The sequence below is a fragment of the Ranitomeya variabilis genome, chromosome 3, assembly GCF_051348905.1.
Source record: "Ranitomeya variabilis isolate aRanVar5 chromosome 3, aRanVar5.hap1, whole genome shotgun sequence".
NCBI lineage: Eukaryota > Metazoa > Chordata > Amphibia > Anura > Dendrobatidae > Ranitomeya > Ranitomeya variabilis.
The window spans coordinates 680,789,173-680,807,075 of NC_135234.1; the positions used below are offsets into that span (position 1 = coordinate 680,789,173).

Here is a 17,903-nt window from a genome sequence, read left to right on the forward strand (position 1 = left end):
TTTTTATAGATCTTGAAAGGCCTCTTCTTGGGACTCCTCCCAGCAGATTTTCCAGTTCTTGGCTCCTGAGGGTACCTTTTTCAACAGTTCCTGCAAGGGCTTTGCCCACCAAGTAAAGTTCTTCACAAACCGCCTGTAATAACCGGTTAGTCCCAGGAATGCCCGCACATTCATCACAGTCTCCGGAGTGGGCTAGTATTGAATCACGGCAATCTTCTCACTGGAGGGCTCTACTCCTTTGGCAGAAACGACATGGCCCAAGTATTCAATTTGTGTGTGGAACAGATGGCACTTCTGGGGCTTTACTTAGTCCATGCTTCTGCAGGCAGGCCAACACCTGTTGCAGGCATTGCAGATGTTCCTCGAAGGAAGCCGTAAAGACTATAATGTCGTCCAGTTAGAGAGGTGTCAACTAAAAGTTCAAGTCCCCTAGACAGCTCTCCTTGAGACGTTGAAAAGTTCTGGGACTGTTGGCTAGGCCGAATGGCATGTGGTTGAACTCGTACAATCCCATGGTGAGGATGAAGGCAGTCTTTGCTTGAACCTGTTCATACATGGGGACTTGCCAGTAGTCGCTGGTGAGATCCAGAGTAGAGAAGAACCTGGCTTTCCCCAGAGCAGACAGAGACTGCTTAATCCGGGGCAGTGAGTACAAGTCCCTCACCGTACAGACGTTGAGTTTTCGGTAATCCACACAAAAATGTAAGGTGCCGTCTTTCTTTTGCTCCAACACAATTGGGGCAGCCCACAGACTCTGGCTCACACCGGCCTCCAACATCTGATTCAACATGCTCTTTATTTCCTGGTACAGCTGTGAGGAAATTTGCCGGTAATGCACGGTACTTCCAATTGGTATTTCATGCGCGATGGCCATGGTGCAGCCAAAATCATCTTCGTTGAGGGTAAATCCTTATACTTTCCCAGCAGAGCTTCTACCTGTTCTTCTTCTACCTGTTGCACCAGAGTGGGTTCAAGTTCTGCCAGTTCAGCCTGGATTTGTTCCAATATGAGTCAGCCCTCCTTGATGTAACGTGGTTCTGACACTGAAATGGAGTACACAGACACAGTACAGGGGTCTCTGGGTTGTATCTCCAATTGCTTTTTTTGAAGGGGCATTACTTCTGCTGGTAGGTTCATTATTCGGGCCACCGCACTTCTGGGGATGACAGTAATGTCCTGATCTCCTAAGTTAATGCACCACACCAGAACTGTCCCTTCCCTCACAATGACTAATGTATGTGCCACTAAATTGCCTTTGGGACTTAACAAAAGGAACGAAATTATGTACCATTATTGTTAAAATGTTAATTTTAATTTATTTTTTTCTTTTTATTGCTATTATATGGATTTTGTATGTTTGCAGGACCTTTGACAGGATCATGTGATCTGGGGTTTTCACATTGATTTGCTAAAAGCATTGCATATATACTTTCTCTGCATTTTTGCTTGGATTTGGACCTCTACCCCCTCCAGGGGTACACAAGCATGAACGGGCAGGGACAGCACTGTTTGTCCTGGTGGAAGGATAATTTTGGTGGAGGTCGGGACAATTTCCTAACACTCCTCCCTCACAGTTAGACTCCTGTACTCGTGCCACTTGTGTAAGGTGTTAGAAAAATCTTCTCTGTGGTGTATGTGGGCCCCACTGTTTCAAAGTCTCTTTAGAGGGGTCTCTGAGGAGAAGGCTTCCAAATTCCTTCAGCATATTCATTCCAAAGGTGACAGGGGGTCCATAATTCACCTCTCCCTGTCAGTACCACGCCCTTCCATCCAAGGTCTTTCCCACAGATAGACACTTGCATCCATACCACCCCTGGGATGGGTAGTTCATTAGCTGCCATTATTTTTATCTCAGAGCCCCATTCGGGCCGGTTTGCCCTGGGAAAATGTTGCCGGTTAAGCCTCTGGTATCGTTGTCACTTGGGAGCCCATGTCCACCAGGCATCGAACTGCACCTCCATCCATTTCTGCCCATATAAGGGGGCATGTTGACACTAAATCTGCGGGACTTCCACTACTCTTCCTCACCTGTTCTGGCTCCCTGGCTCAGAGCCCTCTAGTTTAACGGGCAGCGAAATGTCACTCTTCCACAGCAATTGCACTCCCGTGCAATGTGCCCGCTGTCTCCCCAGTTGTAACAAGTGATGAGCCTTGGCTGACAAAATATTCTGGAGTCACGGCGGAGCTCTGGACCTTCCCTGCCCTTTGGAGGTTTATTGGTAGCCTCAGTTTTTCTCTTGATGTCAGCCAGTTCTACTTTCACAGTCAGGAGTTCTCTCCTGAGCTCTTCCACCCATTGGGGTTCTGCAACAGCATTTACAGACACCACCACGCTCTGGACCTTTCCCACCGGGACTGTCACCCCCTGCCCTGTTCACACATGCGTGCCTCACTCCCTACTTCAGGGAAAGTCAATTGGGGGTTCACCCGTACACGTTCTCCCAGAGCATGTTTTGTCAGCACGTCTCGCAAGCCTGTCAATAGGAGGTCTCGTAACATTATGTCTGTGGGTCCTACTCCCCTGCCATCCTTCTTAATAATTGCAGTGTGTAGCTCTTGCAAGGCATTCATATATTGGGTCACGGTCTCCCCTTCCTTCTGCATCCTACTAAAAAGTTGTGTCCTCAGTTCCCCTACGTCTGTGGGGTCCCCATGAGTCTCCTCCAAGATCTGCAGCACCTTATTAAAGGTACCCCAGTCTCGTGAGGTCCGTAACATCACTGAATCCCTGGCTTCTCCGTCCAGGGTCATAATGGCCACCTCAGCCTCCAGTGCAGGGGTAATGGGGTGCATTCTCATCATGCCTCTAAGGCGCTCAGTTCAGCTCCAAAACATAGTGTTGCTCCCCATGAAGTTATGTGAGAAGATAACTGATTTAATTTAAATCTTAAAGTTCTAAGCACAAACTTTTTTTAACTTGAACCAGAAAAACTTCGATACAGTAAAATATTAAACTTTCACAAAGATATAATGAGGTAAAGAATCTACCGCACTTCTCAGTAGTCACACATTACAAGAAGCTATGTGTCTGAGGATGATAGAAAGAGAGCTGCACATTTTTCAACCAATCAAAGACAGGGTGAGAAAACCAGTGAAGTGATAAGATCCAGTTATAATTGCATTCTTAGGTAAAAGCACTTATCTTACTGGACAAGAGTGTAATGTCAGATCGATGTATTGACTGTTGTCCATTACCAGTCACATTCTATTGTAAGATCAATCTTCATCATGTGATTCACAACACAAATACCTTCTCACTACATGTAAGTCAGTTTTAAGTTATTAAAAAATGGCATCGAAAATTTACCTCACTTACAAGGGCTCATAAAATAGAGTGGTACATTGTAGACTGGAGGGGTGTTCTTTGGCCTAGGCTATTCTACACCCCTGGGTATAGTTTGGCCTAGTACAGTTTATCCCACTGGGTATACTCTGGCCTGGGCCAAACTATACCCGGGGTTAATTTGGCATGTTACACCGGTACACTAGTTTAAAAAATATGTAAGCAACGCTAAACAGATGCAAACTCATGGAACACAAAAGAAATTAGTCATGTTTTAATTATTTTAGGTAATTATTCCCATGTGATTTATTATGTTAATTCCTCACAGCTATATTACGTAAACAAATGCTTATAATTATAGGAATGAGGAAGTTACAAAAATCATTATAAGCTTATATACTCCTTATAGGCTACTTCTGGTGTTTGGTGAGGTGTTTAGTGCTCCTTTAATTACAGCCTCTGCTTTATAATCTTATTTCTAATTAAAAAGATAATTCTATCTTTAATTTCCATCACAACAGAGACTAATGCTGTTTGTGAAACTGTGAAAAACCTTGGGGCAAAGTGATAAGCCGAAGTACTGATAATATCAAGATATGCAAGTAGATATATTCTGAATAAAAAAACCCCCACATTTTGTATGCATCTTTAGCATGTTTACTTATTGTATTGTCTTAAGATTTTTTTTACGTCAGAAAATACCTAATATTTTATGCAGTTACAATAAAAATTTTGTAACCTCCCTTGCAAACTAGGTTTATTAGAAAAATGTGAAAATTTTTGGCTGTTTGCAATAAACAAATCAAACAAGAACAAAACAAAGAGCTGAACACAACTATAAGAACAAGTGGTTTCTTCAAATTCAACACAAAATGTCACTTTAAATAACTTCTACAGTCCCATAATTATTTAACATCTTCATGATGTTTGTCTTCAGTAGAGGGGATCAGGCAAAATTCAAATTCACCTGTTTGTGCATTTTTTCCCAGTAAGTTTGATTTGCAGAGAAGTTATTCTCCTCAAATTTAATGTCCCGTATTATGCTCTGGGGTCTTTTTAGACTCCAGAGCATAATAAACATAATATGTAAAAAATAATAACAATTCTTATTCTCATTTCACCGCTCACCGGCTTCTCCGTTCCTCACCACCACCTGTCTGCTCCTTGTTGAACCTTTGGAGCGGTGCTGCTATAGTCGGCTAGACCTGGGAGGTTTATGCACCTGAGCCTACAAAGGCCACAACCATGGCAGTGAGGGGTGAAGGGGCCAGAGAGGTGAGTATAAGGTTTTATTTGTTAACAATTTGATGGCCTTTTATGATTCAAGAAAATGTTGCCAATCAAATACCATTTTGTTGAATCCTCATGGAAGCAAATTGCAAAAAATATGCATTATGGCAAATATGGATTTTTGCAAGATTCAAATTTAATTCAATTTAATTCAGATTTATTTGCTTATTTCTAGTCTTCAGTACTTAGTAGATCACCCTTTGCTGTTATGACTAGTTGCAAAAGTAATGTTTAGCCAGACACCAGCTTCTGGTAGTGCTCTGAGAAATCTTAGTCCATTCTTCATGAGGAGTCACTACATCCCTGACAGTAATTTGATGTAGTGGGATGTGGGGGATATGATGAGCTGCAGGGAAGTATAGAGATCAGTGGAGTTCCGAGAGGCATTAGAAATAAAGCAGAGGGGGATTGGTAAGGTATGACTTTTATTTTATTTTTTATCATTCTGAGTGGTATTCCAAAAGGTTCTCACATGGCATGGCAACCCTTTTAATTTGTTGGGAAAATAAAGTTTTATCGTTAAACTTTGTAAACTTTGATATGGCATTATGAGAAATGTTGCTTTCCAATGTAATAAATGGTAATTACAAAATAAGTGTGTACTCACTGACTTCACTGGGTTTTAGAACAGTAAGAAAAGGAAATGAAAAGTGGGCAATAGAGGAGAAATTTCTGCGCAACCATCCGTGGATAGCACAAAAAAAAGAAAAAAGTAGTACTCTTTATAAAATCAATAGTTTTTAATTTAGAAACATAGAAATTCTGGACACCTTAGATGTAAAGTCAGTGAAGCCAAAACCATGTAATCTTGTACAGTTTGTTCTGATGTCAACATCAAGAAGATGGATTTTCTTTATGTAGAGCCAGAATGAGGATTTATAATCTCACCTATCAATAAAGTTACCCTTCAAAAAGTATTAGGATGATCAGAGGCGTAGCTAGGGTTTCAACTTAGGGGGGGCGAAACATCTGAGTGGGCCCCTAACCAGCTAACCCTGATTACAGCTACGGTTGTGCACTTATTGTGAATATAGGGGAACCTCAGAATGTGACACTACTGTTATTGAATATAAATCTATATACAAAAACGAACATTGACTTTACCGCCATATTGGACCATATGCACAATAGTAATGTCCCCTAAGTTCCCCCATGTACTGCTCCATTATACACAGTATCGTGAACTTAAAGCTTCCCTATACACAGTCTTAGGCTATGTTCACACTTTGCGGTTTTTGCTGCGGATCCGCAGCGGATTTGACGCTGCGGATCCGCAGCAGTTTCCCATGCAGGGTACAGTACAATGTTACCCTATGGAAAACAAAAACCGCTGTGCCCACATTGCGGAAATTCCCTTAAAAAAACGCGCGGAATTGCTGCGGAAAAAAAGAAGGAGCATGTCACTTCTTTCTGCGGATTCCGCAGCGGTTTTCAACATGCACCAATAGGAAAGTGCTGTTGAAAACCCGCAGAGGAATCCGCAGAAGAAACCGCAGGAAAATCCGCAGTGAAAACCGCAGCGGTTTTGCACTGCGGTCTTTCCAAATCCGCAGCAGAAAAATCTGCAGCTAATTCCGCAAAGTGTGAACAAGCCCTAAGGCTCCCACAGCTCCCCTACACACATTATGATGGTTCTATAACTCCCCTGTACACCGTATGATGTTCCCACTGCTCCCCTATAGACAGTATAATGCTGACAGAACTCCACTATAGAAAGTATAATGCCCCCCAGAGCTCCCCTATATACAGTGTAATGGGCCAACAGCTCCCATATGCACAATATGCCTTCACAGTTCCCTATACACAGTATGATGGGTCCACAGCTCCCTTATACACAGTATGATGGGCCCGCAGCTCCCTTATACACAGTATGATGGGCCCGCAGCTCCCTTATACACAGTATGATGGGCCCGCAGCTCCCGTATACGCAGTATGATGGGCTCACAACTTCCTTATACACAGTATGATGGGCCCGCAGCTCCCTTATATGTACACAGTATGATTGGCCCGCAGCTCCCTTATACACAGTATGATGGGTCCACAGCTCCCGTATACACAGTATGATGGGTCCGCAGCTCCCGTATACACAGTATGATGGGCCCGCAGCTCCTTTATACACAGTATGATGGACCTGCAGCTCCCTTATACACAGTATGATGGACCCGCAGCTCCCTTATACACAGTATGATGGGCCAGCAGTTCCCGTATACACAGTATGATGGGCCCGCAGCTCCCTTATACACAGTATGATGGGCCCGCAGCTCCCATATACACAGTATGATGGGCCCGCAGCTCCCTTATATACAGTATGATGGGCTCGCAGCTCCCATATACACAGTATGATGGGCCCGCAGCTCCCTTATACACAGTATGATTGGCCCACAGCTCCCTTATACACAGTATGATGGGCCCGCAGCTCCCTTATACACAGTATGATGGGCCCGCAGCTCCCTTATACACAGTATGATGGGCCCACAGCTCCTTTATACATAGTATGATTGGCCCGCAGCTCCCATATACACAGTATTATGTGTGCACAGCTCCCGTATACACAGTATGATGGGCCCGCAGCTCCCTCATACACAGTATGATGGACTTACAGCTCCCTTATACACAGTATGATGGGCCCGCAGCTCCCTTATACACAGTATGATGGGCCCGCAGCTCCCTTATACACAGTATGATGGGCCCACAGCTCCTTTATACATAGTATGATTGGCCCGCAGCTCCCATATACACAGTATTATGTGTGCACAGCTCCCGTATACACAGTATGATGGGCCCGCAGCTCCCTCATACACAGTATGATGGACTTACAGCTCCCTTATACACAGTATGATGGGCCCGCAGCTCCCTTATACACAGTATGATGGACTCACAGCTCCCTGTCATGATTTGGATGCCCCGGTCATTTACTCATCCTCCGGCGTAATCACTATTTTGTGGCACTGCTGCAGTGCCGCTGCTCAAACTTGTGAGCGCAGCTTCTGACTGGCCAGAAGTTAGTATGTCACAAGCGCTCAATGTAAGACTATGAGGCTATGTGCACTTGTTGCAGATTCGTGTGCGGATTTACCGCTGATTTCCTGTGTTTTTTGTGCAGATTTCACCTGCGTTTTACCACCTGCGGAATCCTATACAGGAGCAGGTGTAACACGCTGCGGAATCCGCACAAAGAATTGACATGCTGTGGAAAATACAATGCAGCGTTTCCATGTGGTATTTTCCGCACCATGGGCACTGCGGATTTGGTTTTCCATAGGATTACATGGCACTGTAAACCAGATGGAAAACTGCTGTGAATCCGCAGCGGCCAATCTGCACCGTGTGCACATAGCCTGAGAGTGAGAAAGAGGCCAGAACGAGGCTCCCATAGACTCACATTGATTAGTGACCTCTGCGCTGCTCCATGAAACACTGGAGCCTCGGACAGGCCACAAACTGCAGGAGACGGAGCCGAGCGGAGACTAAAACAGATGAAGACGCCAGAAGGTGAGTATCAGACAGGGGGCAGGGGACGGGGATTGTCAGCACCGCTCCAGCAATGAAATAAAAAATAATGCTGGAGTGGTGCTGTAAATGTGATGCAGCTCTTGGTTACTGTATGGAGGCTCCTTATACTAATACTCATAAAAGACCCAGGTGGTCCGTATCAAAAGCCTCCTACCCCCCATCTCCAGCCTCCCCAGACAGCAAATATTACATGATGGAGTACATATAATATCATAACAAAACATTATAATATTCAGCCCCCAGTGACCTGTCCCCCTCCCCCACTTCAGCCCCAGTACCCCCATCATCTCACATCCACCCCCCAGTACACTGTCCCACCTCACCCACCTTCTGCCCTCACAACACCCAAATGGTCTCACATTTACCCTCCAGTGCCCTGTCCCCCCTCCCCCACAATACCCCAACGGTCTCACACTGGCATACCTGAATTTCATAAACCTAATAAGTTCCATCCCCAGCAATTACTGATGAAGTTTACACTGCAGGCAGGACCAGGAAGTGTAAGTGAAATGCAAGCTGTGGGCACTAGGACCCAGCGTGCCTGAGCCAATCCCAGCCTGCACAGAGTGAAGAAAACTGCAGCCAGGAAAAGCTTCATGAGCAGGTCAGATGGGCGAAACCATTCACTGCAGGAGGGAGACTGCAGCCGGCCACTGTGCTAATAGCCTGCAGAGTCTCCGTCAGACAGGAGCTGACATACTGCTCTCCTCCTATGTGGTGTTCTGCCTCCTCACAGAAGCCCTGCCCTGGCTCCCAGTGGGCCCCTTCATGTGACTGGGCCCGGGGCGATGGCCCCCTCTGCCCCCCCAGTAGCTACGCTACTGAGGATGATGGTTTGTATCGTGTATCTGTGAGCAAAAATAATAAAATGTTCCTTCATCCTCTATGCTGTATCAAAGATTTCCAGATGCATGGATAGAAAGAAGCATATTAGGCTTAGACGTGTTGAGAAAGGAAACATGAATATGATTGAGTTTCAAGCTTATAAATTTTTTTACAAGCTTACATTTACAAAATTAAAATTAACTCTTGGTAATAAAAAAATTATTCAAGTTTTAAAAAGTAATGTAAAGATGGGGGAGAAATCAAAGAAAAAAAATATTTGTTTGGAAGATGACACAATTATGTCACCTAAATTTGTCATATGGAAAACATAATTGTTCAGTGGCCTATTTCTAAGGTAACAGTGCTTATAAAGTAAGAAATTAAATTAAATTACATTGAAGTAGGACATATAAACAGAATAATTTATATTTTCACAATGTTATTAAGACACTCTAATTTACACCTATATTTAGTGACAAAGGAATGCCTAGTGGCACATCTGCCATGCCCAAGACCAAGCCCTTTAATGTTGCAAAAATATTATCACTTTCCCATGTGACCAAACCCTTATCTCAAAAGATATAAAAGGAAATGTTGGTCCACTTGAGGGGTTATGTCTAGTCTTCTCTTTCATCTGCTTCTGCTTGGTGTGTAGACTTATCTTTACCACTCCACAATGAGTCAAGCGTTGAGCACCAAACTTGGAAAGTGTAGCGCTGGCAGCTCTTGTGGCGCTAAGAACTTTAGCAGCTGCTCAACTGGTGGTGGGTATGGAGGTGGAAGAGCCAGCTTCACTTCTTCTTCTGTGATACGATCTGGAAGTAAGCCTACATACACTGGCAGTGGAACAGGAAGATTCGGCTCCTCTAGCCTCTTTAACTTAGGCAAGAACAAAAGGATTTCCATCAGTTCCGGAAGTAATAGAGGATTAGTCATTGGTGGTGGTAAAACTCTTAGCAGCTTTGGCGAAAACTTCCCTGTTTGCCCACCAGGAGGTATTCAAAATGTTACAGTCAACCAATTACTCCTCCAACCTGTCAAAGTAGATATTGATCCAAATATTCAGAGAGTCAGAACTGAAGAACGAGAGCAGATCAAATGTCTAAACAACAAATTTGCATCCTTCATAGACAAGGTAAGTCATACTTTGAATATCAACTTAGGATAAAATGTATATTTGCTGAGTTTCATACTGCTTAGAGATATAGTGTCTTTATTCTATCTTTTTTATTTTTTATTTAGGTTAGATTCCTTGAGCAACAAAATCAAATTCTAGAAACAAAATGGAGCTTTTTGAAAGAGCAAAGTCAAAAGATGGAAACCAGAAAGGAGATGCATGATAGACAATATCAAGCAATGTTTGATGCGTACATTAACAGTCTTCAAAGACAGCTGGATAGTACCAAAAATGAAAAATGCCGCCTGGATGGTGAAGTGAATAATATGCAAAATGTTGTGGAGGATTTTAGGAGCAAGTAAGTTATATACTAATCATAAATAATTATCGATGCATTACATTGTATTTGAGTATGGAGTAAATATGGAAATTTTGTGACATTTTTTATCAATCTGAAACTCTTTTCCTTTATAGAATCAAAATATAATTGATTTGATTATCTTTCCTAGATATGAAGAGGAAATTAATAAACGCACATGTGCTGAAAATCAATTTGTAACCCTGAAGAAGGTAAGTGTTATCTGATCTGCATTATAATTGTAGCATTGATTGTGTTTTTTCCTTGTATGTCATTCACAATCCCTTTATGACATGTATTTATTTTCTGTTACTGATGGACCTGCATGATGGGGCTTACTATCTTATTTTCCTATCTCAACTCAATTTCATAGGAATTAAAAGGGTTTTTGAATCTTCAATCTTCAGGAGGGCACTGCTCACCTTCCTACCAGCTTCCTGCTTGCAAATAGTGGCAGTGCGCTCCTGATGATTACATGGTTGAGTTATTTGTTTGAACTGTGCCATCTCAATACCGCTGGTAGACACAAACCATTGAAGATGTGCAGTGGAACTGAATCTCAACAGGATCAAAAGCAAACAGCACAGAACTTACAAGTTCCATCGCAAATAATTTGTTACCACTGTGTTCCTTGTCTAGATGACCAGCCACCACTTAATAGACTAGGCAGTAAGCAATATTATTATATACAATATTATTGCTCTATTCTTGAGATTGAAGAGGATTTTCAATAATAGGTAAGGTGCAAAATTGCTTAATTTTTTTAAGCACTTTGCATTTTTACACATTTAAGAGGACGACACAATCTCTTTAACCAGTCTGTATGTTTTTACATTGGGGAAGAAATTAGAGAACCCCAAAAGTCACACAATAATGAAAATAATATGCAAACCTTCTGCAGATGATATCCTTCTTACATGAAATATGAAAACTACAATGAATTATCGTTGCTATGTATTATTTTTTATCTTTTTATTTGCATGCTGATTATTCAACGAGTATTATTGTAGTACATATAAATACAACTACTTATGTGATTTGGAACTTTCATGAAAATGGTTGGATAGAGGTTGGAAACCATGACATTGCTTCTAATCATGGAACCACCTTTAAGTTTTATCTGTTATAACACCAATGCATTCATGCGAATTTGTGTCTTTTTTCCCAAATGGCACAGAAATCTTTTTCTTCCCTAAAGTATAGTAAATTCTTTAATTTTTTTAGGATGTGGATGAGTTCTATCTACAAAAAGGTAATCTGGAGACTAAACAAGATGCCTTGGTGAATGAGATTGACTTCCTGAGGATGCTCTATGACGAGGTATTACAATTATTTTATTTGTTAGTCCTCTTTTACCTTACATTCTCAGAATTCTGTCTGGGCCTACGATAGATGTGGATTAAATCTTTTCACAATAAGACACATCAATTGTGTTGTAGCTGTTTTGTGTCTACCTCATTATATGACGCAGGTTAATTATAGGGTGTAGGAAGGTGTCTTTTTATTTAATCCTGTACTGGTTTAAATCCCATCAAAAAGATATATTTTCATTTATTTTGTTGCATAATGGTATGTTTTATCAGTACAATAATGCCTTTTAGTTAAGCTGCCTTTTTTTTTAATTTATGCAATAAATCATTGTCCCAGTCAGACATATTTTCTTTTTTAAATGTAACTTAATGAAACATTAAGGAGATATTTATATGTATACGGTAAGTAAGACTTTGGTTTCTATATGCTGTGTAGTAGTCACAAAGTACAACAAGGTCAAACTAGGTTAGTCGCTGTTCAAACTACCGATAGGGACCATTTGGTTTCCATTGTTATTTCACAAACATAGGAGTTCTCTTCTAATGGTTTGAATGCTGTTGACTCCCAACAGCAACCAGTGGAATCCATGTGAAGTCAATGGAATCCATAAAGATTGTTTAAAATTTTTTACACAATGGATTTGTCATAAAGGAAAATGCTCTGAAAATTACAAAAGCCATTGCGGTAAAGTGAATAATGCCAGTAGCCGGCTATCGACATTGGGTGCTTGTTTGCCAACTCTCAAATTGTATATGGGAGTCTCCCTCTAATTCTCCTACTCTCCAACAGCAAACAAGATGGAGGCATAGAGATCATGTGTTCGGCCAACAGGTATCTAATGTGTCAGGCTAAGGCTTGCCAGGAGAATTTTCCATTCTTTTTTCTTTTTCATGTATGTTCTTTCTTCACGAGCAAAATAATTGGGGAGTTACTATTAAAAAAGCTTCAATATATTATTTTTGCCGCTTCACTTCCATAAGAATTCATATCAATTCACTTCTACAGAAATATTAGGGGTTTTTTTAAGTGACATGATTCTAATTTTGAAGATTACTAAAGTGATCAGTCTTCGGGAATAATTTTGAGGATTTCATTCTGTTCTAGGAACTGACTGAAATGCAAGAGCAGATTTCTGAAACAAATGTTGTCTTGACCATGGACAATAACCGTGATTTGGACTTAGATGGACTTATTGCTGAAGTAAAGTCTCAATATGAGGACATTGCAGCAAAAAGTAAAGCTGAAGTTGAAGATACCTATGCTAAACAAGTAAGACATGAAACTTCCCTGTGTTAAAATTCTGATAGAATAAATGTATTTCCATGTCAAATAATGGAAATATTTTTTATTTGTTTTAATAGTATCAACAGCTGAAGGATTCAGCTGGACAACACGTGGACAGTCTACGGAACAGCAAGTCTGAGATCCAAGAATTGAATAGCATGGTCAAGAGACTTCATAGTGAAATTGAGTGTGTGAAAAAACAGGTAGGTGTATCAAAAAACAGTTTAGAATTCTAGGATCTTGTATTGTATAGAGTAAAACAAAGTTTGATTATCAGCAAAAGATACCTTCTTTAGGTAGGCAAATATGTCTGTGGAGAACGTAACCTTTTTTAATAAATGAGCTAGAAACTACAACTTACAGGTTGCCATCCCTTATTTTAAGGAAACTTTTTGACCATGAAGCTTACACCGCTTTAGCAACACACATTTCTGGTATCCTATAGCACAAAAATCCATCATTGTTTTACATGTTGACCAGGTTTGTTTTTAAACCTATCTAACCTTACATTATTGTTTGCTTTTCAAAGGTCTCCAACTTAGAGACAGCAATTTGTAAAGCTGAGGACCATGGAGAACTTACTCTGAAAGATGCTAAAGCCAAATTATCTGAATTGGAGGCTGCTCTACAGAAAGCCAAAGAAGATTTAGCTTCTCAGCTTCGTGACTACCAGGCTCTTCTCAATGTCAAATTGGCCCTAGACATTGAGATAGCCACTTATCGGACTCTGTTGGAGGGCGAAGAAAGCAGGTAAGATTTAGACTTTAGTTACAGTAGGTGCTTGAAACCAATGTAAACCCATATCTAAATCTTGCAGTAACAACTCATTTGCTTCAAACCCAGGTTTCCTGGACATAATCTCGTTCTATAATATACTGTACATATCTTTATCGCATCAATAAAATAGACTCTATTATCTCCAATAAAAATGACTTGTGTTTTTCTCTATTTTGGGAAACACATTATTTGTAAGCAGGTTCCCCACAGTATTTTTGATCACAAAGGGTCCTACCCCCTTGACCTCCAGAAATTAGATCTCATCATCACCAGATAAGGAATAAAGGATTGATATAACCTCTGTTGATCCAAAGGATTAAATATGGGCCTAAAATAAGAATATTCTGAGCAAATGAACTGATTTTTAACCAATCTGTTACTATGCTGTTCCATATTAAACTTTACCTATTATCAATACTATTTACAGGATAGACGGTGATGTCGACAACAATGTGAAAATATGTAAGTATAATTCTGAAAATAGTCTCCTTTTAGTTTGTGTGGTCACAGAAGAATCTTTTGCATTGCTAATGAAAGATAAAATGGCAAGAGCCATAGTCTAAAGTGTGCAAATTATTTCAACATGTGTTTTAGTAAAGTTTCCATGGCAGCACTTCTCATTATTTTTGTATCTTTTTTTACCATAGAATTTATCATGACCTGATATAAAAATGCTAATAATGAAAAGACTAATGGTGAAAGATAAATCAGATCATGTATGCCTTTAGGTCATTTTAATTTAGTCCTCTTTGCATAAACCTAATCTGCTAAATGTATGATTATCTCAGGGTATCTCCCTAATGGATGTCCTTATAATCAGCTGTACTTATGACTTTTATTGTTTATATGTGTCTTATAGTGCTGCAATGTAAATGGCAGATCTTCTGATTATATGTTCACATTTGCCCGAGTTACAACATAACACATGGCCCCACACATATTTTAGAATCCAGTAGAGTAACTTGTTAGATCTCACAGAATTTTGCTTTATAACCTGCCTATATACTAGTATGAAAAGGGTATTCCCATCTCCAATATCCTATCCTAATATGTAGTAGGTGTAATAATAATGTTAGTAAATACCTCCAGTTAGAAATGTAGTGTAGTTTTCTTTATTCGCAATTCCTCTTTCCTCATGAGCAGGCATTGCAGGACTGTAGGTGTCCATGTTATTAGGATATGTTTCTTCTTCAGTACAACAGTAAAATGTTTAGATGAAACATAATGTACAGTACAAAAAAAGAAACAAAATATTTTTTTAGTACAAAATGCTTCCATTCAAGAAAGAAAAAATACCCTCAAAGTTGTACATATCATTTATTTTCACTAATCTATAAGATCTACAAGATCTGTGGCCAATAAGGCAGTATGAAGTTTAGTAAAATATTGTCATCTGTGATCCCTATCACACATATACACATTATTATCTATGATTCCTATCACACATATACACATTATTATATATGATCCCTATCACACACATAGACATTATCTGTGATCCCTATCACACACATACACATTATCATCTATGGTTCCTATCACACACATAAACATTATCATATGTGATCCCTATCACACACATACACATTATCTGTGATCCCTATCACACACATACACATTATCATCTATGATCCCTATCACACACATACACATTATCATCTGTGATCCCTATCACACACATACACATTATCATCTATGATCCCTATCACACACATACACATTATCATCTATGGTCTCTATCATACACATACACATTATCATCTATGATCCCTATCACACACATACACATTATCATCTATGGTCTCTATCATACACATACACATTATCATCTATGATCCCTATCACACACATACACATTATCATCTATGATCCCTATCACACACATACACATTATTATCTATGATCCCTATCACACACATACACATTTTCATATGTGATCCCTATCATACACATAGACATTATCATCATGATCCCTATCACACACATACACATTATCATCTATGGTCCCTATCATACACATACACATTATCATCTATGATCCCTATCACACACATACACATTATCATCTATGGTCCCTATCACACACATACACATTATCATCTATGGTCCCTATCATACACATACACATTATCATCTATGATCCCTATCATACACATACACATTATCATCTATGATCCCTATCACACACATACACATTATCATATGTGATCCCTATCACATACATACACATTATCATCTATGGTCCCTATCACATACATACACATTATCATCTATGATCCCTATCACACACATACACATTATCATCTATGATCCCTATCACACACATACACATTATCATCTGCGATCCCTATCACATACATACACATTATCATCTATGATCCCTATCACATACATACACATTATCATCTATGGTCCCTATCACATACATACACATTATCATCTATGGTCCCTATCACATACATACACATTATCATCTATGGTCCCTATCATACACATACACATTATCATCTATGATCCCTATCACACACATACACATTATCATCTATGATCCCTATCACACACATACACATTATCATCTATGATCCCTATCACACACATACACATTATCATCTATGATCCCTATCACACACATACACATTATCATCTGTGATCCCTATCACATACATACACATTATCATCTATGATCCCTATCACACACATACACATTATCATCTGTGATCCCTATCACATACATACACATTATCATCTATGGTCTCTATCATACACATACACATTATCATCTATGATCCCTATCACACACATACACATTATCATCTATGGTCCCTATCATACACATAGACATTATCATCTATGATCCCTATCACACACATACACATTATCATATGTGATCCCTATCACATACATACACATTATCATCTATGGTCCCTATCATACACATAGACATTATCATCATGATCCCTATCACACACATACACATTATCATCTATGGTCCCTATCACACACATAGACATTATCATCTATGATCCCTATCACACACATACACATTATCATCATGATCCCTGTCACTCACATAGACACATTTGTTTCTGAATTCTAATATATATGTAGGTTTTATATTAATCTGCTTTTCCTTCCAGGTGTGTTCAGTACCACTGGGAAGACGTCCAGTTCAGGTGTTTCTGACAGTAAGCCATGCAATGACAAGAGCACTGGGAGCACAGTAACAAGAGGTGTCCAGAGTGGGAAAACAACATACTCCTCTACGTCCTCATCATGTCAAAGTTCTTGCGGCAGGAAGCGCTTCTGATCAAAATTTCAGATTCCAGGGAAGGCATATTAAAAGTCAAGCCAGTCTTTGCTGCTAATCCATTATTGTATAAAGATGGGCATCACGATTTCTTTTTCCTGAAGCAAACTAATTGTATTCATCATTGGAGATTGTCTATATATTGATGTCTAGTATTTTAAATCAGTCTTAACTTAATGAAAGCTTGTTGTCGATCAGAAGATCAGTGACCAGAAAATTAGCATCAATGACCTACTATATTCATTGTATTCATTTCTACTAAAAATACTGCTTTGGCTTTTGTCGCTATCACTGCATTACTGCCATTCTGTATATTATTCTTCAATAAAGAGCATTTTAAACTTATAACATCATTGTTATTTCTTAAGTGTGAGAATTTAGACGCTGACATCATCCTGGGCACAGGAGCAGTAAATCGGACTAATAAGGACTTGTTTAGTAATATTAAAGAAATATCTCCAGACATTCCTCATTTTTAGTGAGTGGAAGTAAGCTAGACAACTAAACCCCATCTCAGTATGTCTATTAGAGCGCTGAGCCGAAGAATTAAGCTGAAATAACATGTCCATCTGTTCCTGTGACTTTGGTTAGTACTTTGTACATTTCACTTAAACATGGTTGGCTATCTGATCATTTATATTTTGGAGGACAAAGAAGGAACCAAGGTAGGAAGAACATAAAGCATACCGCCAAGTTGCTATTAGCAAGGAACTTTATCATAAAAACAAGTAGACAATCAAAATCTAAATTTTAGCTCTAGAGGATATATGTGGCCACAATACAATCCAAAGTCAGAACAAACCTGACAAAGCCCAAAGCCCAAACCTGCCATGGATTT

General features: G+C 39.9%; 1 protein-coding gene across 2 annotated transcripts in view; it reads left to right on the top strand.

Annotated features, from left to right (window-relative positions):
* Positions 1–17,409, top strand: part of LOC143816986 (keratin, type II cytoskeletal cochleal-like) — a 132,552-nt gene extending 115,143 nt beyond the window's left edge. Inside the window, exons 1-9 of one of the 2 annotated variants that reach the window (XM_077298029.1) lie at positions 9,515–10,046; positions 10,154–10,386; positions 10,538–10,598; positions 11,611–11,706; positions 12,802–12,966; positions 13,059–13,184; positions 13,511–13,731; positions 14,186–14,220; positions 16,896–17,409. In XM_077298029.1, coding sequence (XP_077154144.1) covers positions 9,588–10,046; positions 10,154–10,386; positions 10,538–10,598; positions 11,611–11,706; positions 12,802–12,966; positions 13,059–13,184; positions 13,511–13,731; positions 14,186–14,220; positions 16,896–17,065 — 1,566 coding nt within the window. In that variant the 5' untranslated portion in view covers positions 9,515–9,587 and the 3' untranslated portion in view covers positions 17,066–17,409. Of the gene's footprint in view, positions 1–9,514; positions 10,047–10,153; positions 10,387–10,537; positions 10,599–11,610; positions 11,707–12,801; positions 12,967–13,058; positions 13,185–13,510; positions 13,732–14,185; positions 14,221–16,895 lie in introns of those variants that run through there. The other variant, XM_077298030.1, reaches the window with a different exon arrangement.
* The last annotated feature ends 494 nt before the right edge of the window (positions 17,410–17,903 follow it).